This window comes from Bactrocera dorsalis, chromosome 2, assembly GCF_023373825.1.
Source record: "Bactrocera dorsalis isolate Fly_Bdor chromosome 2, ASM2337382v1, whole genome shotgun sequence".
Classification (NCBI taxonomy): Eukaryota; Metazoa; Arthropoda; class Insecta; order Diptera; family Tephritidae; genus Bactrocera; species Bactrocera dorsalis.
The window spans coordinates 67,766,460-67,794,068 of NC_064304.1; the positions used below are offsets into that span (position 1 = coordinate 67,766,460).

General features: G+C 37.1%; 1 protein-coding gene across 1 annotated transcript; it reads left to right on the top strand.

The window, feature by feature from the left end:
- The first annotated feature begins 2,534 nt into the window (after positions 1 to 2,534).
- Positions 2,535 to 5,052, top strand: LOC125776633 (uncharacterized). The gene is made up of 4 exons (XM_049450073.1): positions 2,535 to 3,331; positions 3,394 to 3,896; positions 3,953 to 4,494; positions 4,754 to 5,052. Exons 1-4 carry the CDS (start codon positions 3,098 to 3,100, stop codon positions 4,825 to 4,827), a joined length of 1,353 nt encoding a protein of 450 aa, XP_049306030.1. The 5' UTR covers positions 2,535 to 3,097; the 3' UTR covers positions 4,828 to 5,052.
- Positions 5,053 to 27,609: the final 22,557 nt, after the last annotated feature.

A 27,609-nucleotide genomic window follows, 5' to 3' on the forward strand; every position in this document is an offset into this window, starting at 1 on the left:
TTTAGCATATAAAAATGAACTTCTTAGAAGTAGATGCAGCAAAGATCACTCACCACATGTAAATTACCAAATCAGGCATAACCATCATCGAACTCGATTTCACTTTATCTTCAATGTCTGCACCTGGAGAGACAGAATTTCATATCCTATGCTTAAAAACTGTCTCTCAAGTCTCAAAAATAGAATTATTAAATGCATATCGCTCATTTGCTGCAAGACCGGCATAAATCAAAAAACGTGATTTTTGAGTTAATGCTGCAGAATTGTTCGTTATATCATGCTTCATGTTGAGTGAAAAATTCATATGAATACCTCTTATATGCTCCGCTTGGGAAGAGGTGTAAGGTTGGAGTCACCGTGTAAGGTTGTAGTCAGTTGAAAACTTTAAACGCGTTTTCTGGAGAATCGATTTTTTTGACTTATACCGGTCTTGCAGCAAATGAGCGATATGTACAACAATATTTTATGTTAAGGTGTCTACCCCTATAGCTGACAAAATGCGGTGATCTATTGGTTCGCATTAAATAATAACCATCTCAGCCGAAACCAAGTGGCATTTAAGGTAGGGCAAGGCACTATTTATACTTTACTCTATGTCGACGATTTCGCGAAAACTGCTTTATCGAAAAGAAACCACATATCCAATAACACTTTTTCTAATACGTACAACATTGTACATAAGTACAACGGGATACCACAAGGATCACCATTGTCTCTTATACTATTATATTTGTAATCGTATTTAACGAAATCAGTACGATAATCTCTTAACACAAACTCATTTCGCATATTATTTATGCTAAATTCCTAAGTATTCCTAAGTATTGATATTCATATTTCTTCTCTCATTAATATTACAAGAGCTTTAATTTTATATAGTCTCCCTATCTACGGCAATTCTACCAAAAGCAACATAAAGCAAATCTTTGGACCATATGAGTATCATGCAGCTGTTAGAAGAAGTATTCGGAAATTTCCAACATAAAGCTCATATTAACGGAAGTCGGACTCCCATCTATCGAGGAAAGAGCTATACATACTTCGCAAAATCGTATTCCAAAACTACTATTATGCAATAACAAGCTCTTTTATGGTATAGTAAAAGCCAAATGGACCGACGAGACAAACCCCAGTACTTCCTCCACTTTTTCTAAATGCAGTAGATTAGCTAAAGATCTAGTTATTACAACTACACCAGAAGAAAAATCTGTTTAATTTGCCGCATCATGGCCGCATCATTCGAGCTACAACTTCAAAAACATTAAAAAAGAACACTAATTTCAGGTTTGATCAAATAACTCATTGTGCAACACTATGTAGATTGGAAACTCATTTATAGTAGCGTCAATAAGTCAACTTCAACACGTCTTTTACTATTGTTAATAACGTTGGAAATATCTTAAAAGCTGCACATCTGCCCAATTACTGCTCAGTATACACCGCAGAAGTAGCAGCCATCTATAATGCGCTATGCCCAGTACAAAACTCAAATATAAAACAAGAAAAAACGTTAACTTCGGCAGTAACGAAGCCAATATACCCTTCACAGGTGAATTTCTTTTAGTAGCTATGTGTTTAAATAAATCTAAAGACGTAACCGGCCAGTGGTTTTCATCCAAAGGAAAACATTTTACTTGTTCTTTTTAACCAGGTTGTTTACTAGAAAAATAAAGGTTATTTAATAAAGAAAATGGATCTTTTAGACATTTTGTATGACATTGTTATCCGACCTCCAAAATTTCTTTAACTCTTGTAGGGGAATAAACCACGACGAATTTATAGAATATGTCTCGTTAACAGAAAAAGTCTCCAATGCAAGCACTTGACTCCGATCGTTCAGTTTGTATGGAAGCTATATGCTATAGTAATCCGATCTGAACAATTTTTTTGGGCATTTTATTATTACCTCAAACAGTAAATCATGTCAAATTTCGTAAAGATACCACGTCAATGCGAAAGTTTTCCATACAAGCCCTTGATTCCTATCGTTCGGTTTGAATGGCAGCTATATGCTATAGTTAGCCGATCTGAACAATTTTTTCTGATATTACATTATTTCTATTAGCAATAACTCATACCAAATTTCGTGAAGATATATCGTCAAATGAGGAAGTTTCCCATGCAAGCATTTGATTCCGATCTGAACAATTTCTTCGTATATTACATTATTGTCTTAGAAAATAACTTGTGACAACTTTTGTAAAGATAAGATGTCAAATATCAAAATTTTCCATACATGAACTTGATTCCGATCGTTCAGTTTGTATGGCAGCTATATATTATAATGGCCCGATAACGCCAGTTCCGACAAATGATCAGCTTTTTGAAGAAAAAAAATGACGTTTTCAAAATTTCAAAAACTGAGGGACTAGTTCGTATATATACAGACAGAAAGACAGACTGACATGGCTAAATCGATTCGGGTCAACATACTGATCATTAAAAATACTTTATAGGGTCTCCGGCAAATTTAATTTATGTACATTATACAGTACATAATATGTACTGATAGCAAGTCTACAATCTCAGCTCTCCTAAATGCATCCAACAAATCCTACCTCATTACGCAAATTAAAAACATACTAATCGGTAACACAAATATGAAAATTATGTGGAGCCCTGGACACGCCGGTATTACCGGAAGTGAAACGCCAAATTGACGGCAAAACATACATTGATCGACTACATCGAAAAAAATGAGATAATCCATAATCGTTTCAAAACAAAAATACATAAAAGTTAATGCTTGGAATAATGTGCAACACCACTAGGCTATCTGCAACCAAGAGGGGAAAAACCTGCTTATCCACCAATAGGCCGATGTCAAAATATAAAGGCCTTCACCTTTGTCATACGTCATTAAAGCATTCCCACTTATTAAATGGAAAACGAATTTAACCCTGCTTATAATGTAATAGTACGTTCACATATAAGCAGGTTATGGTTAACAAAAATTAACCTTGAAGCTAACCTTGTTTCGTTCACATATGGCAAAGATAACCCAATTAAATGAGAGAAATTGACAGCTGTATCCATTTGTGTTTTTTTTTTTGTTTACATATTTTCTTCTTGTAAAAAATAAGTTAATAAATGAGTGATGGATTCAAAATTGAAAAAAATTTTACTTTTGTTTGCTGCAAACCAAGAAGAAAGCAATAAATATCTAGCTGCATTAAATTCCTGTAGCCGAGAATATAAAGTTGCTATCCAACAAAGTGAGCAGGAATTACGGATACGAAGAGCTCGAGTAATATCGATTTATTATGAAATACTAATGTTGACAACAATACCTCTTTGTAAGAAAATAAACCCAAGAAGTATTTGGGCATACGTAAGTAAAAAAAGCACAATAAATTATATACACATTTAAATACATACATATGTATACTTTAGAAGCGACATGGGAACTTCTGGGAAAAGGATGTTCCATCAATGAACGACCGCGTTTTTAAGGAAACCTTTCGCATGAGCAGGGCAACCTTTGAAATATTGTGTGAATATGTCAAAGGTATTACCAAACAGGATTCATGCTATAGGAAGTGCATCCCATTGCAGAAAAGGGTAGCTGTTGCCGTCTACACATTAAAATCATCGGCGGAGTATGAAACTGTTGCACGACTATTCGGTGTTTCGAAGGCAATCGTCAGCGAAATATTTCTTGCTTTTTGCCAAGAAGTGTGGCAATCATTGCGTCCCATTTATTTGGCAGAACAATTAAGCAATAGTGAAAAAGTGGATGAGTGTGTTCATGGGTTTGAGAAGCTTGGCTTTCCGCAATGTCTTGGTGCCATAGACGGTTGCCACATTAAAGTTCGGCCACCTGGGAAGGATTGCACGGACTATTACAATTATAAGGGGTGGTACTCCACAGTTTTATTTGCCCTTGTAGATTATAGGTTAGAGGTATAATGAATTTTCACTGGATATTTTCATTAATTTCTTTTTTATCCAGATATCGCTTCCTCTACATTAATGTTGGCTGCCCAGGTCGATGCAATGACTCAAAAATTTTTCAATGTAGCAAACTAAATACTGCATTGAAGGACCCAATCTTCACTGCAAAAAGCAAAACTATTAATGGCGTGAACGTTCCTGTGGGCGTTATGGGTGATTCGGCTTTCCGATTTGCCAACAATCTAATGAAGCCCTATCCATTCCAAGTACATCCTCCAGAGCATGAAAAAATTTTTAATTACCAATTGTCCAAATGCCGAAGAGTGGTGGGAAATGCTTTTGGACACCTAAAGGCTCGATTTAGGAGAATAGGGAAAGGAGTCGACAACCACATCAAAAATGTTCCTCTTATAATTAAAGCAGCCTGTACATTGCATAACTTTTTAAATTGTCATAATGATGTCATCAACCAAAAATGGATAGAAGAACAAACCACTTACGAAAATAGTGTACGCCTGGAACAGCCCGAGCACACAGATGCTGTAGCAGATTTTGAAGCAGAACCTGAAATAATTAGAAGAGCGATTGCGAATTCATTTTGTAAGTTTGTTCTACATTTGTATTTATTTTTATTTTTCATTTAACAAATTAATAAGGTCTTTATAAAATTTTTTTGTATTTTCACTCATTTCTTTTAAAATGTCATTCCTTTTCTCTTCCGAACGAACTGCTTTTTCGGTTAGTTCTACCATTCTTTCTTGCACCCCTCTCATGGACTCCATTTCCTTCTCAAACATATCTGAAGTTTTTTCCAAATTTTCTAGTAAACGCTCATGGGTTAATTTCCTTCTTTTTGCAGATTCCGGAGTCGTCGACAGTCCTGCAAGCTCATCGCTCGAAATGAATTGGGATTGGCTGCTCGTCGAAGGGTAGATAGCAGCGCAACCAATGTTCTCTTCTGGTTCCACATCTTGAATTAAAATAAAATAATAAATAAAAGAGCAAACAAAAATTCCATTTTTTTATTACCTATACTCTCTTGCATGAGTTCTTTGAAATTTACTGCCTTATTACCACTGAGAATTTCTTCCACCTCCTTGTAGTGGATCCAAGAGGAAGGCGAACCACCAGTCATACCCACAGCATTCTTTTCTAATCTATAAAATAAAATACATATTATAATGCTGTGAGTATGCAGCAAAATATACTTTTTTAATTTTAAATGTACTTACTTGTATCGATTGGTAAAATTATGGACTTTTTCCTTTATTTCAGCTGCACTGTAGTTCATCTGCCTTTTTGAAAATTCCTTTTCCAAACGCGCAAAGATATGCAAATTTTTTTTCGCGCTTCGTAATTCCTCTATACTTTCTGCCCAGTGCAATAGCAGCAATCTCTCTGCATCTAGTGTCCATTTAACACGGGTTTTCCTTTTGCTAATTACAATTTAATAAAATTATTATATATAAGTATATTTGTATGCAAAAAAATAAAAATATATAAATTCCAATTTATACTTACCGGTTTATTTGATCCATTTTTTAAATTCCTGCGAATTTTTTGGCAGTTGCTGTCAAATTTAAGCAAAAATATTCACAATAGATACTGAAGTGTCGCAATTTCGAGTATATTTCGACTGCTTTCCAATGCAACAATGCATATTTTAGTAGGTTATAAAATAACCGCGTAGGTTATAGAGCAGACCGAGGTTATCTTTTCATACAAATTATATGGCTAACCTCGCATTTTATGGGTAGGTTACAAGATAACCTAGTTAACCTAGCTAACCTGGCTAACCTGCTTATATGTGAACATAGTATAACTCGTCGTCCTTAACTATAACACGTCTACTAGCCCTGCAAAACGGAGGTAACAGATTGCACAAACATATTACAGAAATCATTTGGAGAATTGGAGAATTCAAATAAATTGCGTATAACAAACAAATAAGGGAGTAAGTTTTAAATTATTAAAGTTAAATAGTGCATGTTTAATTCAAATAGTTATTGTAGATTGCGCATTTTTTTTTGAAATATGTAATTTGTGCCTTATATCGACATATATATATACATTCATACAAATGTAAATGTAAACAAATTTAAAATCTAAATTGAAACGAATTCTGCGGTTACAATTCTAATTGTGTCGACTTTAGAATACCGTCCCAGGATTTCGGGAATAAAATGGGTATGGTCGGATAGAGGAGGTTCTTCAAATCATTATTGCAATCCTTTAGTTGTTCATAAAGATATGAACATGAAAGTTTTGTAACCTTAAGATAGAATTATATATACAAAATTATATTTTTGACACAACATTGCACATAAAAGAAAACTCATAAATTAGAGTATACATAATACTAATATTAAAATACAAAATATACATACTCGAAATATTAATGCATTCAAGCAACAGATAAGAAAGTATCAAGCGTGTGTACGTATGTGTATAAGTGCGTTTGATGCACTAATCTAAAAAACTATAAAATATCAATGCGTTGGTATCTGAAAAATGCAATAAAAATATAATACATATTTACACATGTGTATGCACACTAAGCATACACACATATAGTTACGTATATACATAGTTAAGAAATTAGAATTAAGAAATGTATTGAGGGAAGAAATTTTAATAAAGAAAATCAGAGTCAAAAGTGAACTCTCACAGTACAGACTTAAGCAAAGACTGTTTTTTCTGTACATTTGGTCCTTCGATCCTCTTTTTGAAAAAGAATCGAGCAAGTGCAAGTACTAGAAGCCTCTTAAAAGAAAAAGAGCATTATTTAGCCAACTAAAAATAAATGTAAGCCGGAATTGCAAAGACTAACCGCATTTATAAAAATTACTTTTAGTAAAAGTTAAAAAAAATTTTTAAAAGCGTCCTTGTGGCTATAACAACAAGAACAGTGCAAAAAAAATATATATATATACAAAACCATCTATAAAGAAGCAAATATGAAGAATTTGCTAACACGACAGAAGGAGTTGGGAGATCTAGCTGCGTTGGAGGAGCAGAAAATCCTGAGCGGAAAAATAAGAAAGGCTTCATGTCTGGAATATATGGATCATATTCAGACTATTATGAAAGAGTTTACTGCAAATCATAATAAAATAATGGCTAAGAAGAGTCAAGAAGCTGAGGAATACATTGCGAAGAACTACTTCGAGCATGTAATGCAAACAATGGAGAATTCTATTCAGAATTTAAGAATTCAAAGTACTGCCGAAGGTGTTTCAGCAGTGAGCAGCATGTGGCAAATAGAATCTACGCCACAAACTATTCAGGTCGCACCACCTGAAGCCGCGTCTGGCGTTGAAAGAAAATATCAACGTCGAGCAAAAATGCTCAAAAGCACGATGGATGAAATACGAAGAAATGCATTGGATTCTCTCGAGCAAATGAGAGAATTCAAAACCAAGCTTCAAATACAATTTGAAAATGTTGAAGAATCATATTTTGAAACTCAAAATATCAAATTAGTTGAAACAACTGAAGAATCTATTGAGGAACAAATAGATGTATTTCGTCAAGAATACAAAATCATCATCGAAAGGATAACGGAGAAATTAAATAATTATAATTCACCACAAACAATGTATTCCAATATAAAACTGCAGGAAATTAAAATTCCGATGTTTTACGGTAAAATGAAACAATGGTCCTCATTCCACGATCTTTTTAAAAGTTTGGTGCATGATTCGAAGCACTTTACAGAAGTGGAAAAGATGTTCCGATTGAAGACATCATTAGGTGGAGAAGCTGGTAGATTAATTCAACATCTACCAGTAACAGCAACAAATTATGAAGCTGCTTGGCAAATTCTCAAGGAAAGGTATGAGAATAGAAGGCTACAATTTACAGCACAAGTAGACAGATTACTTGATCAACCGACAGCAAATGGAGAAAGTGCATGAAGCAGCTGTTAGATACCACCAAAGAATGAATGTATGCTTTAAAAGGGCTAAATCTAAATTTAAATGACGAACAAGCCATCATAGCTCGGATAGTGGTTCGAAAACTAGGCATAGAAAGTCTACGTTTATACGAGCAAAACATAAAAAAAAGTAGGGATATACAAAGCCTAGATGACGTCTTCAGTTTTCTGGAACAGCAATATCAATCTCTAGAAGCAATACGCGACAGAAAAGCAACTAAATGGAACAATCAAAAGCAGCCACAGCGAACACCTACATTTTATACAGCGGCACAAAATAATTGTGTATACTGCAAGGTTCCTGGGCATCAAATTGGTGAATGCAGAAAGTTTCAGACATTGACTACGATGAATCGAAGAAGATTCATAACAAACAACAAGTTATGCTACATTTGCCTTGATCACGTATACGAAGGAAAATGTAATAATAAAAAGAAGTGCAATAAGTGTGAAAGAAATCATCATAATTTATTGCACTTCAATGAATTCCAAAAAGGAAAAGGAGGAAGTGAAGAAAATGTCACAAAAACATCTTCCACAATGATGACGAAACATTCGGAAATGGCGATACTCCTAGCAACAGCACAGATAAGGGTGAAGGCAGCAAATGGAGAGTATGTGACATTGCGAGCTCTAATCGATCAAGGATCCCAAAAAACTACTATTTCCGAAGAAGCATCTCAAATACTTCATTTACCAAGAAGAAGAGAAGTAACTGAACTACAAGGTTTAGGAAATACCACAGTGGGAATGTCCAAATTTAAAATCAACATTAAAATCAAGCCGAGATTCCTAAGCAACGAGGCGTACAATGTCGAAGCACTAATTTTGCCGAAATTAGCGAGTGCTCAACCAGACAAAACGTTTAAATGGGATGTAGAACAATTGAAAAACTACACTTTAGCTGATCCCAATTTCAATAAATCAGATCGAATCGATATTGTCATTGGAAGTGACATATATGCCGACATACTAGAAGAAGGTATATTTAAAAAGGATCGAATACTAGGTCAAGCTACGAAATTGGGCTGGATATTGTCGGGAGTTTTACAACAACCGAGAAAAAACAATACAATTTTAGCAGCGGTTACTACAACATTGGAGAAGTTTTGGGAAATAGAAGACACTACAACTCCAGCAGATACAGCAGATGATGATGAATGCCTAAGAATTTTTGAAAAAACAACAGTAAGAAATGGAAATAATCGATTTGTCGTCAATCTACCTTTTAAACAAGAAAAAGAATTGGGCGATTCTCGCAAACAAGCTATGGCGAGGTTTCTTAATCTCGAGAAAAGGTTCGCTACAAATAACGAGTTAAAACAACAATATGTGCAATTTATGAAAGAATATTCAGAAATGGGCCACATGGAAAAAGCAAGTGAAAATAAATGCGGAAAATACTATTTGCCACATCAAGCAGTGATTCGAGAAGACAGTAGAACGACTAAACTACGAGTAGTTTTCGATGCGTCTGCAAAAACTACAAATGGAAGTAGTTTAAATGACATCCTCTTCATAGGACCGAGACTTCAAAGAGATATATTTGACATTATAATCAAATGGAGACTTTGGCAATATGTATTAACTAGTGATATTGAAAAGATGTTTCGACAAATTAAAATAACAGATAGTGATCAAGATTACCAACGTATATTGTGGAGAGAAACAAAAGGAGAGCCGATAGAAGAATACAAACTACAAACAGTTACATATGGGACAGCATCAGCTCCTTTTTTGGCAACGAGAACTTTACAAGAAATTGCCAAACTATGCGAGCCCCACAACTATTTGCTTTCAAACATCATTAAAAACGACTTCTACATGGACGATTTAATGACAGGAGCAGATTCAATAGATGAATGTAAAGCCATTCAGTATGAAATATCGAAACAACTACAAAAATATGGATTTCACTTAAGGAAGTGGATGTCAAACAACAGTGAAATCATAGCAACAATTCCGGTAAATAACGCGAATGAAGTAATAAAAATAGCAGAAGACGAAACAATAAAGACATTGGGTATTCAATGGGATCCTACCTAAGACATGTTTGGATTTAATACGAATCTTTCAACGCAAAAGCTGGTTACAAAAAGACAAGCTTTGTCTGATTTAGCGCGAATTTTCGACCCAATGGGATGGCTTTCACCAACAACCGTTACAGCAAAGTTATTTATACAGAAACTTTGGTTGATGAAACTCAACTGGGACGAGTTACTTGACGAGAATTTAACAAAAGAATGGCAAGAGTTTATGCAGCATATACCAGAGATAAAACGAATAAAAATTCCTAGATGGTTTGAAACTAAAAACAATTTTAAATTTGAACTACATGGATTCGCAGATGCTTCAGAGAAAGCTTATGCAGCAGTTGTATATGCTAAAGTTGGATCAGTTATAACAATTGTTGCTGGTAAAACTAAAGTGAATCCAATTAAAAATAAGAAAACGTTACCAAAACTGGAACTATGCGCGGCTCACCTACTTGCTAAATTGCTGCAAAGGATAAAAACAGTCATCAACAGAGAAATGAAAATATTTGCTTGGAGCAATTCAACTATAACGTTAGCATGGATAAATAATTGCCAAAGTAAAGACAGATTTATTAGAACACGAATAGAAGAAATCAAATTACTTGTTTCCAATGCGAAATGGCAACACGTTGGAACAAAGGACAATCCAGCTGATGTAGCAACCAGAGGGGTACTGGCGAACAAACTAATAGAACACGATCTATGGTGGAAGGCACCAAAATGGTTGCGAGAAGAGGAACATCATTGGCCAATAAAAAAGATTATTCAAATCGATGCAACGTATGTGACAACCTCAGAGGAATTACATTTCTTGGATAAGGTAATACTTAGTTAAATCTGAAATGAAGGAAGCTGAAGAAATGTTAAAGATATCAGCAAAAATTACAATTTAGAGAGGAAATTCAGAGTTTAGAAATAAAAAAAGAAATTAATCATAAAAGTAGCATTGCAAGCTTAAATCCAATTTTGGATAATAAGGGAATCCTTCGTGTAGGAGGTAGATTGGGTAATTCAAATCTTCAATTTAATCAAAAGCACCCAATAATATTAAATAAGTCACATTGGTCATCATTGATAATTGAAAATATTCATAAAATAACTTTACATGGAGGAAACAAGTTAATGGAATCAATGATTAGAAGGAATTACTGGATTGTTGGATTGAAGAATTCTATAAAAAAGACAATTCGAACTTGTAGTAGATGCGTACGTTACCGCAAAGAAGTAGCAAAACAATTAATGGGAAATCTTCCAGAATTCCGAGTATCTATGTCAATTCCATTTACACACGTTGGTATAGACTATGCAGGACCGATTCATATGAAATGTTCAAAAGGACGAGGACAAAAAACATTTAAAGGATATATAGCTGTATTTGTTTGTATGGCAACAAAAGCTATTCATTTAGAAGCAGTAAGTGATTTAACAACCGAAGCGTTCCTAGCTGCTTTGAAAAGATTTTTTGCTAGAAGAGGTAAAAGTCAACATATATATTCGGACAATGGAACAAATTTTGTCGGAGCTTGTAGAAGATTAGACCGAGATTTTAAAATGGCAATCAAAAATAATTCAGTCGTAGCTCCCATATTAGAAGCAGATAAAATTCAATGGCATTTCGGGCCCCCGGCAGCTCCTCACTTCGGAGGAATTTGGGAGGCAGGAGTGAAGTCGGTGAAGTATCATTTAAAAAGAGTGATAGGCGAAACTAAATTGACATTTAAAGAAATGATTACTTTGCTATCACAGATTGAAGCAGTACTGAATTCACGACCTTTATGTGCGATAGATAGTGAAAGCGATATAGACGTTTTACCGCCTGGCCATTTTTTAATAGGATGTCCAATAATAGATTGTCCTGAAGCAATTAATGATAACCAAATAGGTTCATTAGATAGATGGAAATTAATACAAAAACTTAAAAAAGACTTTTGGAAACGATGGGAAAGCGAATATGTTGTAATGTTGCAACAACGCATGAAGTGGAAAACCAAACAAGCTAATCTCAAGGACAAATAGTTATTATTAAAGATGAAGAAACTCATCCAGCCAAATGGCCATTAGGAAAAATTATTGAAACTCATCCGGGAAAGGATGGAAATATAAGAGTTGTAACCCAAAAATACAAAATGGCATACTTAAACGGCCCATTCACAAATTATGCCCACTGGAGGTAACAAACAGCAGTAGAGCAGAGGAAGCAAATCATGTGACAAGTTTGCTGACTTCGAGAATAACAAAAAATACTGCAACCTCAGAACGACCGAGTAAATCAAACAAATTGATGATGTGGTTCTTAACGATACTCATGCTAGCAACACAAACTAAGTCATTATACATTAATGATACATCTAAATCAGGAGCTTCAGTGACTAAACTAAAAAATAATACAGCAATATATTTGGAACCGATTAGTAAAATGGACATAATAAATTCAAAATGGAATTTAATAGTCTATTACGAATTAGGTACTTATTATGATCGGATGCATAAAATACAAGAATTTATTAACAGACTTGAAAATCAATGCAAAATATTGACCTATTACGAAGATGCCTGCATAATGATTACTGCAACTTTAAATGACAAATATAATAGTCTTAAAGCAAATAATGAATAGTTTATGAAAAAACAAAATAGAAAAAAGCGAGCACCATTCGAATTCGTTGGTTCAATTTACCACATATTATTCGGAATTATGGATGCTGATGACCGAGAAAATATGGAATCAAATATTAGAAATATTTTCGACAACCAAAAAGATATAGCAAAATTGTTTAAAAGGCAGACATCGGTAGTTGATTCTACCATAAATATATTAAAAAAGACAACAGATGAAGTTAACCGTAATTTTGAGAAAATGAATCAACAACTTAATAAATTTTATAACGAACTAATAAAAGATCAAAATGCTGAACGAATGACCTTGATGTTTCAAATATTAACCATTTCAATAGGAATAGTTATGGACGAATGTGAAGAAATCCAAACTTCAATAATTAATCTTCTAATTGACATAAATCATGGTCGCATAAATCCAAAACTATTAAAGCCTTCGCAACTTAATAAAGAAATTGAATTTATTAGAAACAAACTACCACACAAATTAATACTACCTGGAAGACAATCGGGTAACGAATTAAAAGAAATTTATAAATCGATGACTGCTAAAGGTTTAATTGTTGATTCACGGCTAGTCATAAACCTAGAAATTCCCTTAATATCGTATGAACCGTCAAACGTATATAAATTAAATCCACTTCCAATAAATTACAAAGGGAATATGATTATTCCAGAAATAAAGGCAGAATATTTAATATACAAGTTTGATTTGAATCAATATTCACTTATAAACCAAGTAGATCTAGATAAATGTTCTACTAACTCAGAGAATCATTACCAATGTCCTGGAAATTTAGCTTGGAAATCAGCGACGGATAATTCATGTGAAGTAGCAGCTTTAAAACAATTAGAAAATGAAGCATGTGATTTCAAACCTTCTACAAATAAAAACGTTTGGATAAAATTATCTTCTCAAAATCGGTGGCTTTACAAATTATTTAGCAAAGCAATGATATATCTAGAATGTGATAATAAATGCATATGGAAATCCCTAGTCAAGGCATTATGACAATAAGAGAAGGATGCACAGTCCGGCATGAAGGAGTAACTGTAACAGCATCTCATCACGTACAATCTGAAATTAAAAAAGAATTGCTATCCTCTTCTTGGGTTAAAGATATTGAAGATATTCCAGAACTACAAATAAAACCTTTTGATTCAACATTAATAAACAATACCAAAGATATCGTACATCTTAAACAACAAATAGAACTCCTCAAAACAGAAAATATAAAATTAAAAAGTATAAATTTTCATCACGTAAGTGGTCACGTTTCGCCAACATTAGTTTTGATAATAGCATTAATCATTACTATTTTATATATAAGATCCAAATGTGTAACAAGAACTGTGACTGTTCCATTTGAACTTCCAGTTAGACATAATTAAAAAATATTAATAATAAAACATAATATACAAGTAAAGTTAAGATACAACTTTGGCCCCTGGCAGAATGTTCATAAAGATATGAACATGAAAGTTTTGTAACCTTAAGATAGAATTATATATACAAAATTATATTTTTGACACAACTACATTAATACATAAAAATATACATGTAAACAATAAATTAAATAAAAAGTATATACAGTCCACTGAATGTCAAGTGCAATGATAAGCAACAAAATTGTAATATGAGACTTGCTCATAAAAATGTGAAAATCATTGCACATAAAAGAAAACTCATAAATTAGAGTATACATAATACTAATATTAAAATACAAAATATACATACTCGAAATATTAATGCACACAAGCAACAGATAAGAAAGTATCAAGCGTGTGTACGTATGTGTATAAGTGCGTTAGATGCACTAATCTAAAAAACTATAAAATATCAATGCGTTGGTATCTGAAAAATGCAATAAAAATATAATACATATTTACACATGTGTATGCACACTAAGCATACACACATATACATATATACATAGTTAAGAAATTAGAATTAAGAAATGTATTGAGGGAAGAAATTTTAATAAAGAAAATCAGAGTCAAAAGTGAACTCTCACAGTACAGACTTAAGCAAAGACTGTTTTTTCTGTACATTAGTTGATGTTAAAAAAATATAGTTGAACAATAAGTTTAATATTAAAAAAAAATTCACACGAATTAGTGAAGTGATAGTGGACATAAAAGTGTGGAATATAAGTGTAAATTAAATTAAATCGAAAAATGCGTTCTTCAAATGAGGAGTGTCTTTTCAAAAAAGGATATTTACATTTTAATTTTTGTAAACTATTTATATAGTCTGCAGATTTAGGCTAACTTGCAGGTAAAGTTTCAGAAAATGAGGTAGTTTTAAGTAGGTTAGATATTAAATATAAGTACTTTTCCATACCTATAGATGATAAAATTCTTTTAGTTCCACTCATTCATCACCTTTTTTATGATTTTTCATAGAATGAATTTCGATGACCTCGTGGAAGAAAAGAATTCCGAAGTGGAATGCTCACAACCGTTGAGCCCCAGATAAAGTTTTTAAAAAAATGTTTTACAATCTCGTTTGCGCTCCTCCAGTAAAATCTTCACAAATTATGGTACCGTCACCATCGTCTGGCGGCCATGTAGGTATAATGTATTAATATATAAATATACAATATTAGTATTTACTTTATAAAAATACATTTATGTTTTTCAGATATAATCCACAAGCTTGATGACATTTAGTTCGTGTCGGGGTTGAGCGACGCGGCGGGGGAGGCATACTGCGTTAACTGTGTGAAACCGACGCTCTCACTTGTTTCTATTCAGTATAACTCGTGACTCCGACTAATTAACGCGGTGATTCTTTCGTGTGTTTGTCAAGTTTATTTAAACCGATTGATTTATACAAAAATAAGTGAAATTTGGACAGTATTTATATTTAAAATAACCAGAAAGTGGTAATAAATATATACAAATTTTGGTATATCGGCCTCAGCTCGTGCAAGAGCCAACCAGAAATATAAACTACGGCTATCGTTACAAAGAGGGGGTTATGGGCCACGCATAGGTACCCCAATGTTCGGCCTCGAGCGAAAGAGACGGTTTCGGGAACGTCGCAAATCTGCTGCTGCCGACCTCGCGAGTACCTCTACCACTGGAATACCTATACTTATGGACATAAGGAATGAACAGACGATAGATACATCTATTGGATCTGTCACCGAACTGAGAGATATCAATATTACTAGAAGTGATGTAATGCAAAATCATTGGCGTTCAGCAGACAAACGCTTCAAAACGGCATTTGAGCTGCCATATAAACTGAACGATCGGAATCAAGTTCTTGTATGGAAAACTTTCACATTTGACAAGATATATTCACGAAATTTGGTATGAATTATTTATTAAAATACTTAAAACAGCGTCCATCTTGTTTTCATTTCAATCTTTTACTCTAAAAGCGATTCGCTAACCGTGTGCCCCGGCACAGCCCCACCCGATATTTTTTAATACCTAAGTAACCGTACTACAATAATCCGATTAAATGACTGACCTTCAGCCCGCTATATTGCCACTAGTGATGAGCGATATTTCACTACCGGTGATTTTTTTCAATGTGATTGGAGGATGTAGTTATGTGTAGAAGTTCACGCAAGTGAAGAAAGTTCTCTGATCGCCATTCACTTGGGAATGGCCAGAAACAATTCTTTTCCATATGACTCAAGCAGCTCACGACTTCCGGTCTTTGACCAAGTATCCTCTGGGTAGCCTAAGAACATTTGTTTGAAGGCGAGCTAAAGTGAGAAAGCGAAACATCCCCTGCATAGGGTTGTGCGCTGGGTTTGGGACCCGCCATGTAAAAAAACACCCCCAATGAAAAATTACCAACAGCCTCGGATGAGAGACCCCTTTTTGATGACGACCATGGCAAACGAAATAAGGACTACGAATTGAGGGCATGCACCTGGAACGTCCGGTCCCTGAATTGGAAAGGTACCGCTGCCCAGCTGGTTGATGTCCTCGTGAAAATAAAGGCTGACATCAAGAAATGCCATGGACGGGACGAGAACAGAGACGAGTAGGTCCTTGTGGCATTTAAAACAATGGCTATATAAAGGAGCGCAAGTTTGTGTGGGGTTCGTGGTGGGAGAGAGACTCCGTCGCCGAGTACTATCATTCAGTCCGGTAAATGAACGTCTAGCCACAATCCGCATCAAAGCGAGGCTCTTTAACATATCGCTGGTTTTCGCCCACACTCCGACGGAAGAGAAGGACGATGTGACCAAAGATGACTTTTATGAGCGCTTGGAGCGCACTTATGAGAGATGACCCCGGCACGATGTCAAAATCGTGCTTGGCGACTTCAACGCCAGGGTGGGCAAAGAAGGTATCTTTGGCACTACGGTCGGTAAATTCAGCCTCCACGAGGAAACATCCCCAAATGGGTTGAGGCTGATCGACTTCGCCGGGGCCAGAAATATGGTTATCTGTAGTACTAGATTCCAGCATAAGAAGATACATCAAGCTACCACCAAACGTTTTTCGATCCGAAGACAGCCAGGTAGCTTGATGTATCTTGTTGTGATCGATCATGTTGTGATAGACGGAAGACACGTCTCCAGTGTTTTAGATGTGCGTGCGCTCCGAGGTCCTAACATCGACTCGGACCACTATCTTGTTGCAGCCAAAATTCGCACCCGCCTCTGTGCAGCAAAAAACACAAGGAAGGTTCGACATCGAGAAGTTACAATCACAACAGACAGCCGAACGATTTTCTACTCGGCTTGCACTCCTGCTCTCTGAGAGCACTCGTCAACAACTCGGTATAAGGGAACTGTGGAACGGCATTTCAAACTCCTTACGTACAGCTGCAACCGAAACCATTGGTTTTCGGAAAGTGCAAAAAAAGAGCTGGTACGACGAGGAGTACCGTGTCGCAGCGGAGAGAAAACAGGCTGCCTACCTCGCAAGATTACGATCGACCACAACACGTGTGGGATGGGATAGATACCGAGAGTTGAAGAGCGAAGCGAGACCCATTTGTAGACAGAAAAAGAAAGAGGCAGAAATGCGTGAGTACGAAGAGCTTGATAAGCTGGCCGACAGGGGTAATGCTCGAAAATTCTACGAAACGATGCGGCGGCTTACAGAAGGTTTCAAGACCGGAGCATACTCTTGTAGAACCCCCCAAGGTGATTTAACCAGAGATGCACAGAGCATACTTAAATTATGGAGGGAACACTTCACCATCCTGCTGAATGGCAGTGGACGCACAACACCAGTAGAAGGCGAACCCGATACCCCAATCGATGACGATGGAGCAGACGTTCCATTGCTCGACCATGAAGAAGTTCGAATAGCAATTGTCCGCCTGAAAAACAACAAAGCAGCAGGGGCCGATGGATTGCCGGCCGAGCTATTCAAACACGGCGGCGAAGAGCTGATAAGGTGCATGCATCAGGTTCATTGAAAAATATGGTCGGACGAAAGTATGCCCAACGATTGGAATTTAAGTGTGCTATGCCAATCCATAAAAAAGGAGACCCCACAATCTGCGCCAACTACCGTCGGATTAGCCTCCTCAACATCGCATATAAGGTTCTGTCGAGCGTATTGTGAGAAAGATTAAAGCCCACCGTCAACAAACTTATTGGACCTTATCAGTGTGGCTTTAGACCTGTGAAATCAACAACCGACCAGATATTCACCATGCGCCAAATCTTGGAAAAGACCCGTGAAAGGAGAATCGACACACACCACCTCTTCGTCGATTTCAAAGCTGCTTTCGACAGCACGAAAAGAAGGTGCCTTTATGCCGCGATGTCTGAATTTGGTATCCCTCCAAAACTAATACGGCTGTGTAAACTGACGTTAAGCAGCACCAAAAGCTCCATCAGGATCGGGAAGGACCTCTCCGAGCCGTTCGATACCAAACGAGGTTTCAGACAAGGCGTTTCCCTATCTGCTTCTGGAGAAAATAGTTCGAGCTGCAGAACTTATTCGAGCAGGTGTCTACGCCAGTAAAGAAGAAGATGTCAATGTCGTCGTATATCTTATACAGCTCATCGTTCCATCGAATGCGATATTTGCCATGGCCAACGCGCAAAGGACCGTAAATCTTTCGCAGAACCTTTCTCTCGAAAACTCGCATCGTAGACTCGTCAGTTGTTGTCATCGTCCAAGCCTCTGCACCATATAGCAGAACGGGAACGATGAGTGACTTATAAAGTTTGGTTTTGTTCGTCGAGAGAGGATTTTACTTCTCAATTGCCAGCTCAGTCCGAAGTAGCACCTGTTGACAAGAGTTATCTTGCGTTGCATTTCCAGGCTGACAATGTTGGTGGTGTCTATACTGGTTCCAAGATAGACGAAATTATCTACGACTTTAAAGTTATGATATGTCAACAGTGACGTGAGAACCAAGTCCCGATTTTTTTTTATTTCTTTATTTCATTGCCATTGTAACTAGTTAACATAAAATAATCTAACGAACAATTTGTTGTGCTTATTGCATAATACAAAATAATTAAAAGTGCTCTGCGTGTATAAATTGCAGGGAGTCTGGTTTCTGTATAAGGTGATACGGATTTTTGCGCTTAAGCCTTTCTTTCCATTTGCTTGGAGTGACAAGAGCTTTAGTGTTCACATGGCCTTTCCATATGAGACTTTGCACGTTTGTTGATTGATGCAGCAGCTGAGCCAATTCCGAGATCGCGTTCAAGATCGACTGCGAACATACCAATGCGCATTGACGGCGCATTTTAAAACTTTGTTTTGGAATCGCTGAATTTGTGCAACAATGCTAGGGCTTGAGCAGCCCCAAAGTTGTAACCCATAAGTGCTAACTGGTCTGAACACATGCTTGTAGACTAGAATTTTTTTTTATGAGGATAATGCAGTTTCTACCCAATAGCCAATTTATGTTTCTTAATTTTATCATGCAGTATTGAGATATGGTATTTGCTTTAAGTACAGAGAGATATATCTAGTATTGTTGTATATAAAATCAATATGTACTGATTTAGTCTCGTTTAATTTTATTCGCCATTTAGCTGTCCATACAAATATTTTGTTTGAATTTTTCTGCAATCTTGCAATTAATGCAGAACCGCAGTATCATCTGCAAATGTTGCTGTAATAAAATTCCCAACGACCGCACGTAAAGAGTAGGTAAAGAATGGGTCCTAATACACTACCCTGAGGAACACCAGCTTTAATTTCCTTTAAATCAGGGTACATATCTCCATGTTTAGTTAGAATAAAACGGTCCGAAAGGTATGTTTAAAAATGTACAGAATGTGTGTGACTATTTGTCAATAAATTTTTGGTGGGTTGTGACGGCTCCTGCATATAGGGGAGATTGACTTTTTCAGAAGCACAGCATTTGGTTCATCGGCTCAACAGCAGATCCTATTCATGGCTATTGGCGATTTGGACGGAAGACTGTTGAGCATAATCAATCTGTGGATCGTACTTTAATGTCAATATGTTACTATTAGCTAAAACTTGATTACGACCTCTAGCCGTTGATGTCTGTTGTTTTTCTCTCTGATCATGAAGGCGTTGGGAACGCTCAGAGCTCGACTCCCTAGGCCTAGATTGTATATTTCTTATATTTTGCTCCTCAAGTCGCTGCACACGCTCCGTACTCGACTGTCGAGCGCGTACTTGGAAGGTTCTGAAATTTTGTCGTTCGATTCTCGAGTCCTTATATATTGTTGAGCAAGCCTCTGCGAGCGCTCGATACTCGACTCCCCGGCATGAGATTACGATGCTTATTTTCTTCGACTTGCAACACGATTTTCAATTTATTCCTAGAAAGTTGAAATCTAGATCTTTCGGGAATTTTGAAATGAAAAAAATTAAACTGTCAGATCTGGGGAATACGGTGGATGCGGCATCATTAGTGTGTTGTTTTTGGCCAAAAAGTCGCGCACAAGCAACGATGTGGTGCAATTTTTTTGATAGGTAAAAACCGAAGACGATCCGACACACGTGCAAACAAAGCAGCTGTCAACAATTAAATGAACATTCAAAATGGCCGAGCTTATTCAAAAAAGAATGAAATGTCCAGTTTTAATAATTCAGTGGTTTATATAATGGTATTGATTAATTCCAAAGGATAAATAAAAAAGCTTTTATAGCAGTAGCATTTATGATACTGTGGTCAAATTGAAATTTTTAATTTATACTTCGCGTGCTTTTCGAATCGCAAATTTTTTTTTGTATAAGTTGATAGTACTGTTAGTGGTATCTATGCTAAATTTCACGTCAAAATATTTATTTGCATTAAAGAAACGCGTCGTTTTGTGAAGCTCTAAAAGTGAATTCTTCGATTTTTACTGAATTATGTTATGGTTCCGCCTAACCTAGTAGCGACCATGCGACATTTTTCAATTAACTTACAATTTTAAATAATTTTATACTTCGCGTGTTTTTCGAATCGGTTAATTTTTTTCTGTAAGTTGTTTTCTTGTAAGTCTGTATTCGTGATCATTTCGCATATTTTTAACTAATATCGTGCCGCAACCACCGCATTCGCCTAATTTACCATCGTGTAACTTCTTTCTATTCAGCAAATTCACGTGACCACTCCAAGGACACCGTTTTGACTCAATTGTGAATATAAAAGCTGAATCGAAGAAAGCTCTGATGGCCATCACGACGGAGGATTTTTCTAAGTGTGAATGACTGGAAAATTCGTTGGTATAAATATAAATGTATTGCAGCGCGAGGGGATTACTTTGAAGGAGATGAAATGGACAAAATTCACCTTTGAATTTGAGACTATGGTATGGTATATATTTTTTAAAATGATAAAAACACTTATTGTAACAAAACTTATACATAGAGTTAGACATGTCGCGACATTTTTTGTAGATAACACGACTCTACAAAAAAATTTTCGTTCTTTGTCCTAAAGTTTATTTTATGATTTTCTGATTAATTATGAACAAAAACGATACAAAATATCTTTTTTTCGTATAAAGTTTGCTTTTGTAAAAGTTATAGTAATAATACTATATAATAATTATATGTAATTATACTATCCGTTAAAGCGGTTTCCTAAATAAAAAAGTAAACTTTTTCATTGCATATATTTTTTTTCGTCTAATTACGATCTAAAACGTGGAAATTTACTGCTTTAAAGTTATAGTTAAATTTTGTGTTGACCCGTGTAATTATATGATCTGCAAATGTGTATTCGATTATTTTGTTCTATATATAATCAGAGGTTTTCGAAGCAGACGCGATTTTAGAATTGTTTTTGGTCATTTTTTTGACACCTTGGGTTATATTATTGGATTGTATGGATTCCTAACGGTTTTGAAAATTTAATGTAACCTATGTTCATCACAGATTGTGTAGCTTCCCAACAGTGAATTTTTCAAATCGATTAAGTGGTTTTGAAGTCTATTCAATGCAAAAAAAAAAATTTCTTCTTTATACATAAGTAAATATATGCGCGCCAATTGCTTCTTCTTTTCAGCTAGGTACAGCCAGGTCCTTTTCCACCTTGTCTCTACAACGGAGTGGAGGTCTTTCTTTTCCTCTGATATTTCTGGCGGGTACTGCGTCGAATACTTTCAAAGCTGGAGTGTTTTCATCCATTCGGACAACAGGACCTATACGACGAAATTGGCTTAGTTTAGCGAATTAGAAGACAGCGGCCAGTACCCGCCGGGGGAAGCAGGGGAAGAGGAAGACCTTCAACCCGTTAGAAGGACCAGTTGAAGAAGGACCTGGCCTCGTTTGGAATATCCAATTGGCGCTTGCGCTCGTCCATCGTTTATCGCCTGCTCAGACTGGTCGTATATTTTTTCGAGTCCCATTGCCACTATCTCAAGTGGTATGATGCTCGCTTTAATTGCAACCGCTTCGTACAATACCGTCGAAATGCGCTCGTTACCTTAATGGCGCTAGTCGTTGCAATCTTCGCTTTCTTAGCATAGGTCTATTGCTGTAGTACTGATCACCATATGGGCGCCGCGTACATCAGAATTGATTGGCTTACCTTGGCCAGTAACGCACGTCTTTTTTGGCTTGGTCCACGAATGTTGGTCATTATTCTTGCTAGAGCGGCCGTTATCCGTGCGGCTTCTCACATACCATTTCGATGTCTACTTTGTAGCCAAGTTTATTGTCTATCGGTACTCCTAAGTTCTTCAGCGTTTTCTGATACTATGGCCGTCGATATTTATTTTGATGTCGTCAAGTTTTTTCCTACTTATGATCAGCACAGCCTCGGCCCACCGAGTTTAAGGTTTGTTGCCGTGAACCATTGTTTGGTCGTTTCCGGCTCATGATTGCAGAGGTGCTCAAGTTGGCCAAGTTCTTTTGCCACTACAGTCATGGTAACCGCGTCTCCGATTATCTGTAGCTGCTTCGGAAGTGGGAGACGCAGCACCCCGTCATACAATATGTTCCACAACAATGGGCCAAACACAGAACCTTATGAAAGTGGGTCCCGTTACCGCATATTTTCTTTGTACATCAGGCGTACCATACAGTAACAGACATTCCGACTGGACGGAATTCATATTGGACCTTTGTTCTCCTCCTTTTCTAAATCCAGCTCTAATCGTACACAGATTATCCGCTCTAGTATTTTGAAATCGAATCCAGCAAACAGAGTGGTCAATATGATCTGGAATCTTCGGCTGTTTCTGTTTTTTCCAAGTTATCGGAAGTACACCTTTTTGTAAACTTAACGTAAACAGTTTAGTAAATGGTCTCGCATTGTGCTTAGTGGTAATTTTTAAGGCTTTATTTGAAATACCATCCACGCCTGGTGCTTAGGCATTGCCAAATCTCTCTGCCTTTTCTGTTACCTCCACATCAGTAATTATTGTGTCTTCTGTTTCGAAAGATTTTTCCGCTCGAACCGTTAGATTCTCAAAAGGCTGGGTAGGGAATAGAGTTTTTATAACGGTTTTAAAAAGCATTGGGCACGTTGGTTACCCAACCTATTTTTATCTTGTGCGCAGAAGTATCCTTGCCTCTATTGCGGGTAGGCTTACCACAGCAGTTTGAATTTTAAGTATGCCGCTCTGACACTCTTAATCGCATTTTTATCAAAATGGCTCAACTCATTTACATGTAGGTGTATAATATCCGCAATGTCTTTTTTAGTTGTGATTTCGTCGAGGTCACGTATTTCTACCATGACCTCGTAGATTAGAGCACTTTACCTATTTCGATCTTGAAGATCTCCATGTCCTTATCAGTGTAACTTTCAGCTCTAACAGAATTTTTTCTTTGGCCGTCTTTCTGATCTTTGACACGTTTTCTCCTAGTTTATGCAAAGTATCATTTTTCTTTACGATCCTTAGGATGTCGCTATAACATGTTACCATTTTTTTCTATGACTATTGCATCAGGTCGAGATGGCGGCTTATGTAGGGTGTTCTTTGGTGGCTTACGTTAGACCGCGATCCAACCATCTTGTTTTCCCCATTTCTTTCTCATTACCTTTGACGGAGTTAATACAATTTGCTTCTTTGTTCAGGGGAGGCCTCTTTGGTGTGTTCTCACCACTGGTGGGTATCACGAGAAAACTTCGTCGTGCTTCCTTATTTGCAATGTGCTCCTCCTGAGCACTTGTGTGTAATTTGCTATCATACCGAGAAGATCACTCATGGTGTTGTAGACCGCTGCGGTGGGTGCATTGTTTCGATCAGCTTCTTAACCGCATTCACATTCAGTCATACAATCTCCACGGGGTTGTAATGCCTTTGCTAGGGAAGTGCTGTTGCCCAACACTTTCAAAAGTTTGTCAAAACCAAGGTTTTCGAATGGGGACTTACCTAGTTTTGGTGGCCTCTCAAAGGGGTCTGTTTCGGCAATCGTCGTCTTTGGGCAAGAGTTTTGCACTTTATTATCAACAAGATCCGAAAGGGCTGGTTCCTGATACACACCGCAGAGGACAGAACATGTTCATATCACCCTCTCCATTCCACCACCAGAGAAGTCGCGACAATACTTTGAGGAACTCACAACAATACTTTGATGAGAGCCGTCCCTAAAACATTGCAATCTTAAATAAAATATTCAACATTACCCAAGGTATAATATGCATGCCTTTCATTAAGCTTGGTAGAAGATGACAATCATTGAACGTTGTGCTTGCTGGTGCAGTATTCATCTGCACAGAACACAAATTCGTCGACTGTGTGCTATAGTACTGAAAACATGTTTCCCGGACTGATCTAAAATGTTGTGGGATAATTACAAAGATTCGATGATTTATGATCTATTATATCGACATCGGATGCATATTGAATTAGTAAAATATTCCATGTTCTGTTACTTCTTGCAATGAAGTATATATAATAGATGGTGGTAGAACATCTCTTCAAATGCTGCTCTTCCATTATCATTGACAATAACCCAAATGCAGTGTTTTTTTCGAAGAGGAATCTTCCAAAAATGCTGCCAGGGTGAAACTGGCAGCATGTACGAATCATATTGTCTGCTGGAGTACAACCCAGGCAGTATTAACTAACTATGCTGCACATGCTGAACAGTATGCGTTGGGAAAAGCGTCTTCACCATCTTTTTAAGTGGGTTAGACAGGTCAGTGCTTAACTTTAACCACTCTGATTGAAGGTCAGCGTCACTAGGTTTTCATCCCACAAAAAATAGTCTAAAGGCGTTAAATCGCATGATCTTGGTGGCCAACTTACGGGTCCATTTCTTGAGATGAATTGTTGTCCGAAGTTTTCCCTCAAAATGGCCATAGAATCGCGAGCTGTGTGGCATGTAGCGCCATCTTGTTGAAACCACATGTCAACCAAGTTCAGTTCTTCCATTTTTGGCAACAAAAAGTTTGTTAGCATCGAACGATAGCGATCGCCATTCACCGTAACGTTGCGTCCAACAGCATCTTTGAAAAAATACGGTCCAATGATTCCACCAGCGTACAAACCACACCAAACAGTGCATTTTTCGGGATGCATGGGCAGTTCTTGAACGGCTTCTGGTTGCTCTTCACCCCAAATGCGGCAATTTTGCTTATTTACGTAGCCATTCAACCAGAAATGAGCCTCATCGCTGAACAAAATTTGTCGATAAAACACATTTCGAACCGAACACTGATTTTGGTAATAAAATTCAATGATTTGCAAGCGTTGCTCGTTAGTAAGTCTATTCATGATGAAATGTCAAAGCATACTGAGCATCTTTCTCTTTGACACCATGTCTGAAATCCCACGTGATCTGTCAAATACTAATGCATGAAAATCCTAACCTCAAAAAAATCACCCGTTATATGCGCGCCAATTGCTTCTTCTTTTCAGCTAGGTACAGCCAGGTCCTTTTCCACCTTGTCTCTACAACGGAGTGGAGGTCTTTCTTTTCCTCTGATATTTCTGGCGGGTACTGCGTCGAATACTTTCAAAGCTGGAGTGTTTTCATCCATTCGGACAACAGGACCTATACGACGAAATTGGCTTAGTTTAGCGAATTAGAAGACAGCGGCCAGTACCCGCCGGGGGAAGCAGGGGAAGAGGAAGACCTTCAACCCGTTAGAAGGACCAGTTGAAGAAGGACCTGGCCTCGCTTGGAATATCCAATTGGCGCTTGCGCTCGTCCATCGTTTATCGCCTGCTCAGACTGGTCGTATATTTTTTCGAGTCCCATTGCCACTATCTCAAGTGGTATGATGCTCGCTTTAATTGCAACCGCTTCGTACAATACCGTCGAAATGCGCTCGTTACCTTAATGGCGCTAGTCGTTGCAATCTTCGCTTTCTTAGCATAGGTCTATTGCTGTAGTACTGATCACCATATGGGCGCCGCGTACATCAGAATTGATTGGCTTACCTTGGCCAGTAACGCACGTCTTTTTTGGCTTGGTCCACGAATGTTGGTCATTATTCTTGCTAGAGCGGCCGTTATCCGTGCGGCTTCTCACATACCATTTCGATGTCTACTTTGTAGCCAAGTTTATTGTCTATCGGTACTCCTAAGTTCTTCAGCGTTTTCTGATACTATGGCCGTCGATATTTATTTTGATGTCGTCAAGTTTTTTCCTACTTATGATCAGCACAGCCTCGGCCCACCGAGTTTAAGGTTTGTTGCCGTGAACCATTGTTTGGTCGTTTCCGGCTCATGATTGCAGAGGTGCTCAAGTTGGCCAAGTTCTTTTGCCACTACAGTCATGGTAACCGCGTCTCCGATTATCTGTAGCTGCTTCGGAAGTGGGAGACGCAGCACCCCGTCATACAATATGTTCCACAACAATGGGCCAAACACAGAACCTTATGAAAGTGGGTCCCGTTACCGCATATTTTCTTTGTACATCAGGCGTACCATACAGTAACAGACATTCCGACTGGACGGAATTCATATTGGACCTTTGTTCTCCTCCTTTTCTAAATCCAGCTCTAATCGTACACAGATTATCCGCTCTAGTATTTTGAAATCGAATCCAGCAAACAGAGTGGTCAATATGATCTGGAATCTTCGGCTGTTTCTGTTTTTTCCAAGTTATCGGAAGTACACCTTTTTGTAAACTTAACGTAAACAGTTTAGTAAATGGTCTCGCATTGTGCTTAGTGGTAATTTTTAAGGCTTTATTTGAAATACCATCCACGCCTGGTGCTTAGGCATTGCCAAATCTCTCTGCCTTTTCTGTTACCTCCACATCAGTAATTATTGTGTCTTCTGTTTCGAAAGATTTTTCCGCTCGAACCGTTAGATTCTCAAAAGGCTGGGTAGGGAATAGAGTTTTTATAACGGTTTTAAAAAGCATTGGGCACGTTGGTTACCCAACCTATTTTTATCTTGTGCGCAGAAGTATCCTTGCCTCTATTGCGGGTAGGCTTACCACAGCAGTTTGAATTTTTAAGTATGCCGCTCTGACACTCTTAATCGCATTTTTATCAAAATGGCTCAACTCATTTACATGTAGGTGTATAATATCCGCAATGTCTTTTTTAGTTGTGATTTCGTCGAGGTCACGTATTTCTACCATGACCTCGTAGATTAGAGCACTTTACCTATTTCGATCTTGAAGATCTCCATGTCCTTATCAGTGTAACTTTCAGCTCTAACAGAATTTTTTCTTTGGCCGTCTTTCTGATCTTTGACACGTTTTCTCCTAGTTTATGCAAAGTATCATTTTTCTTTACGGTCCTTAGGATGTCGCTATAACATGTTACCATTTTTTTCTATGACTATTGCATCAGGTCGA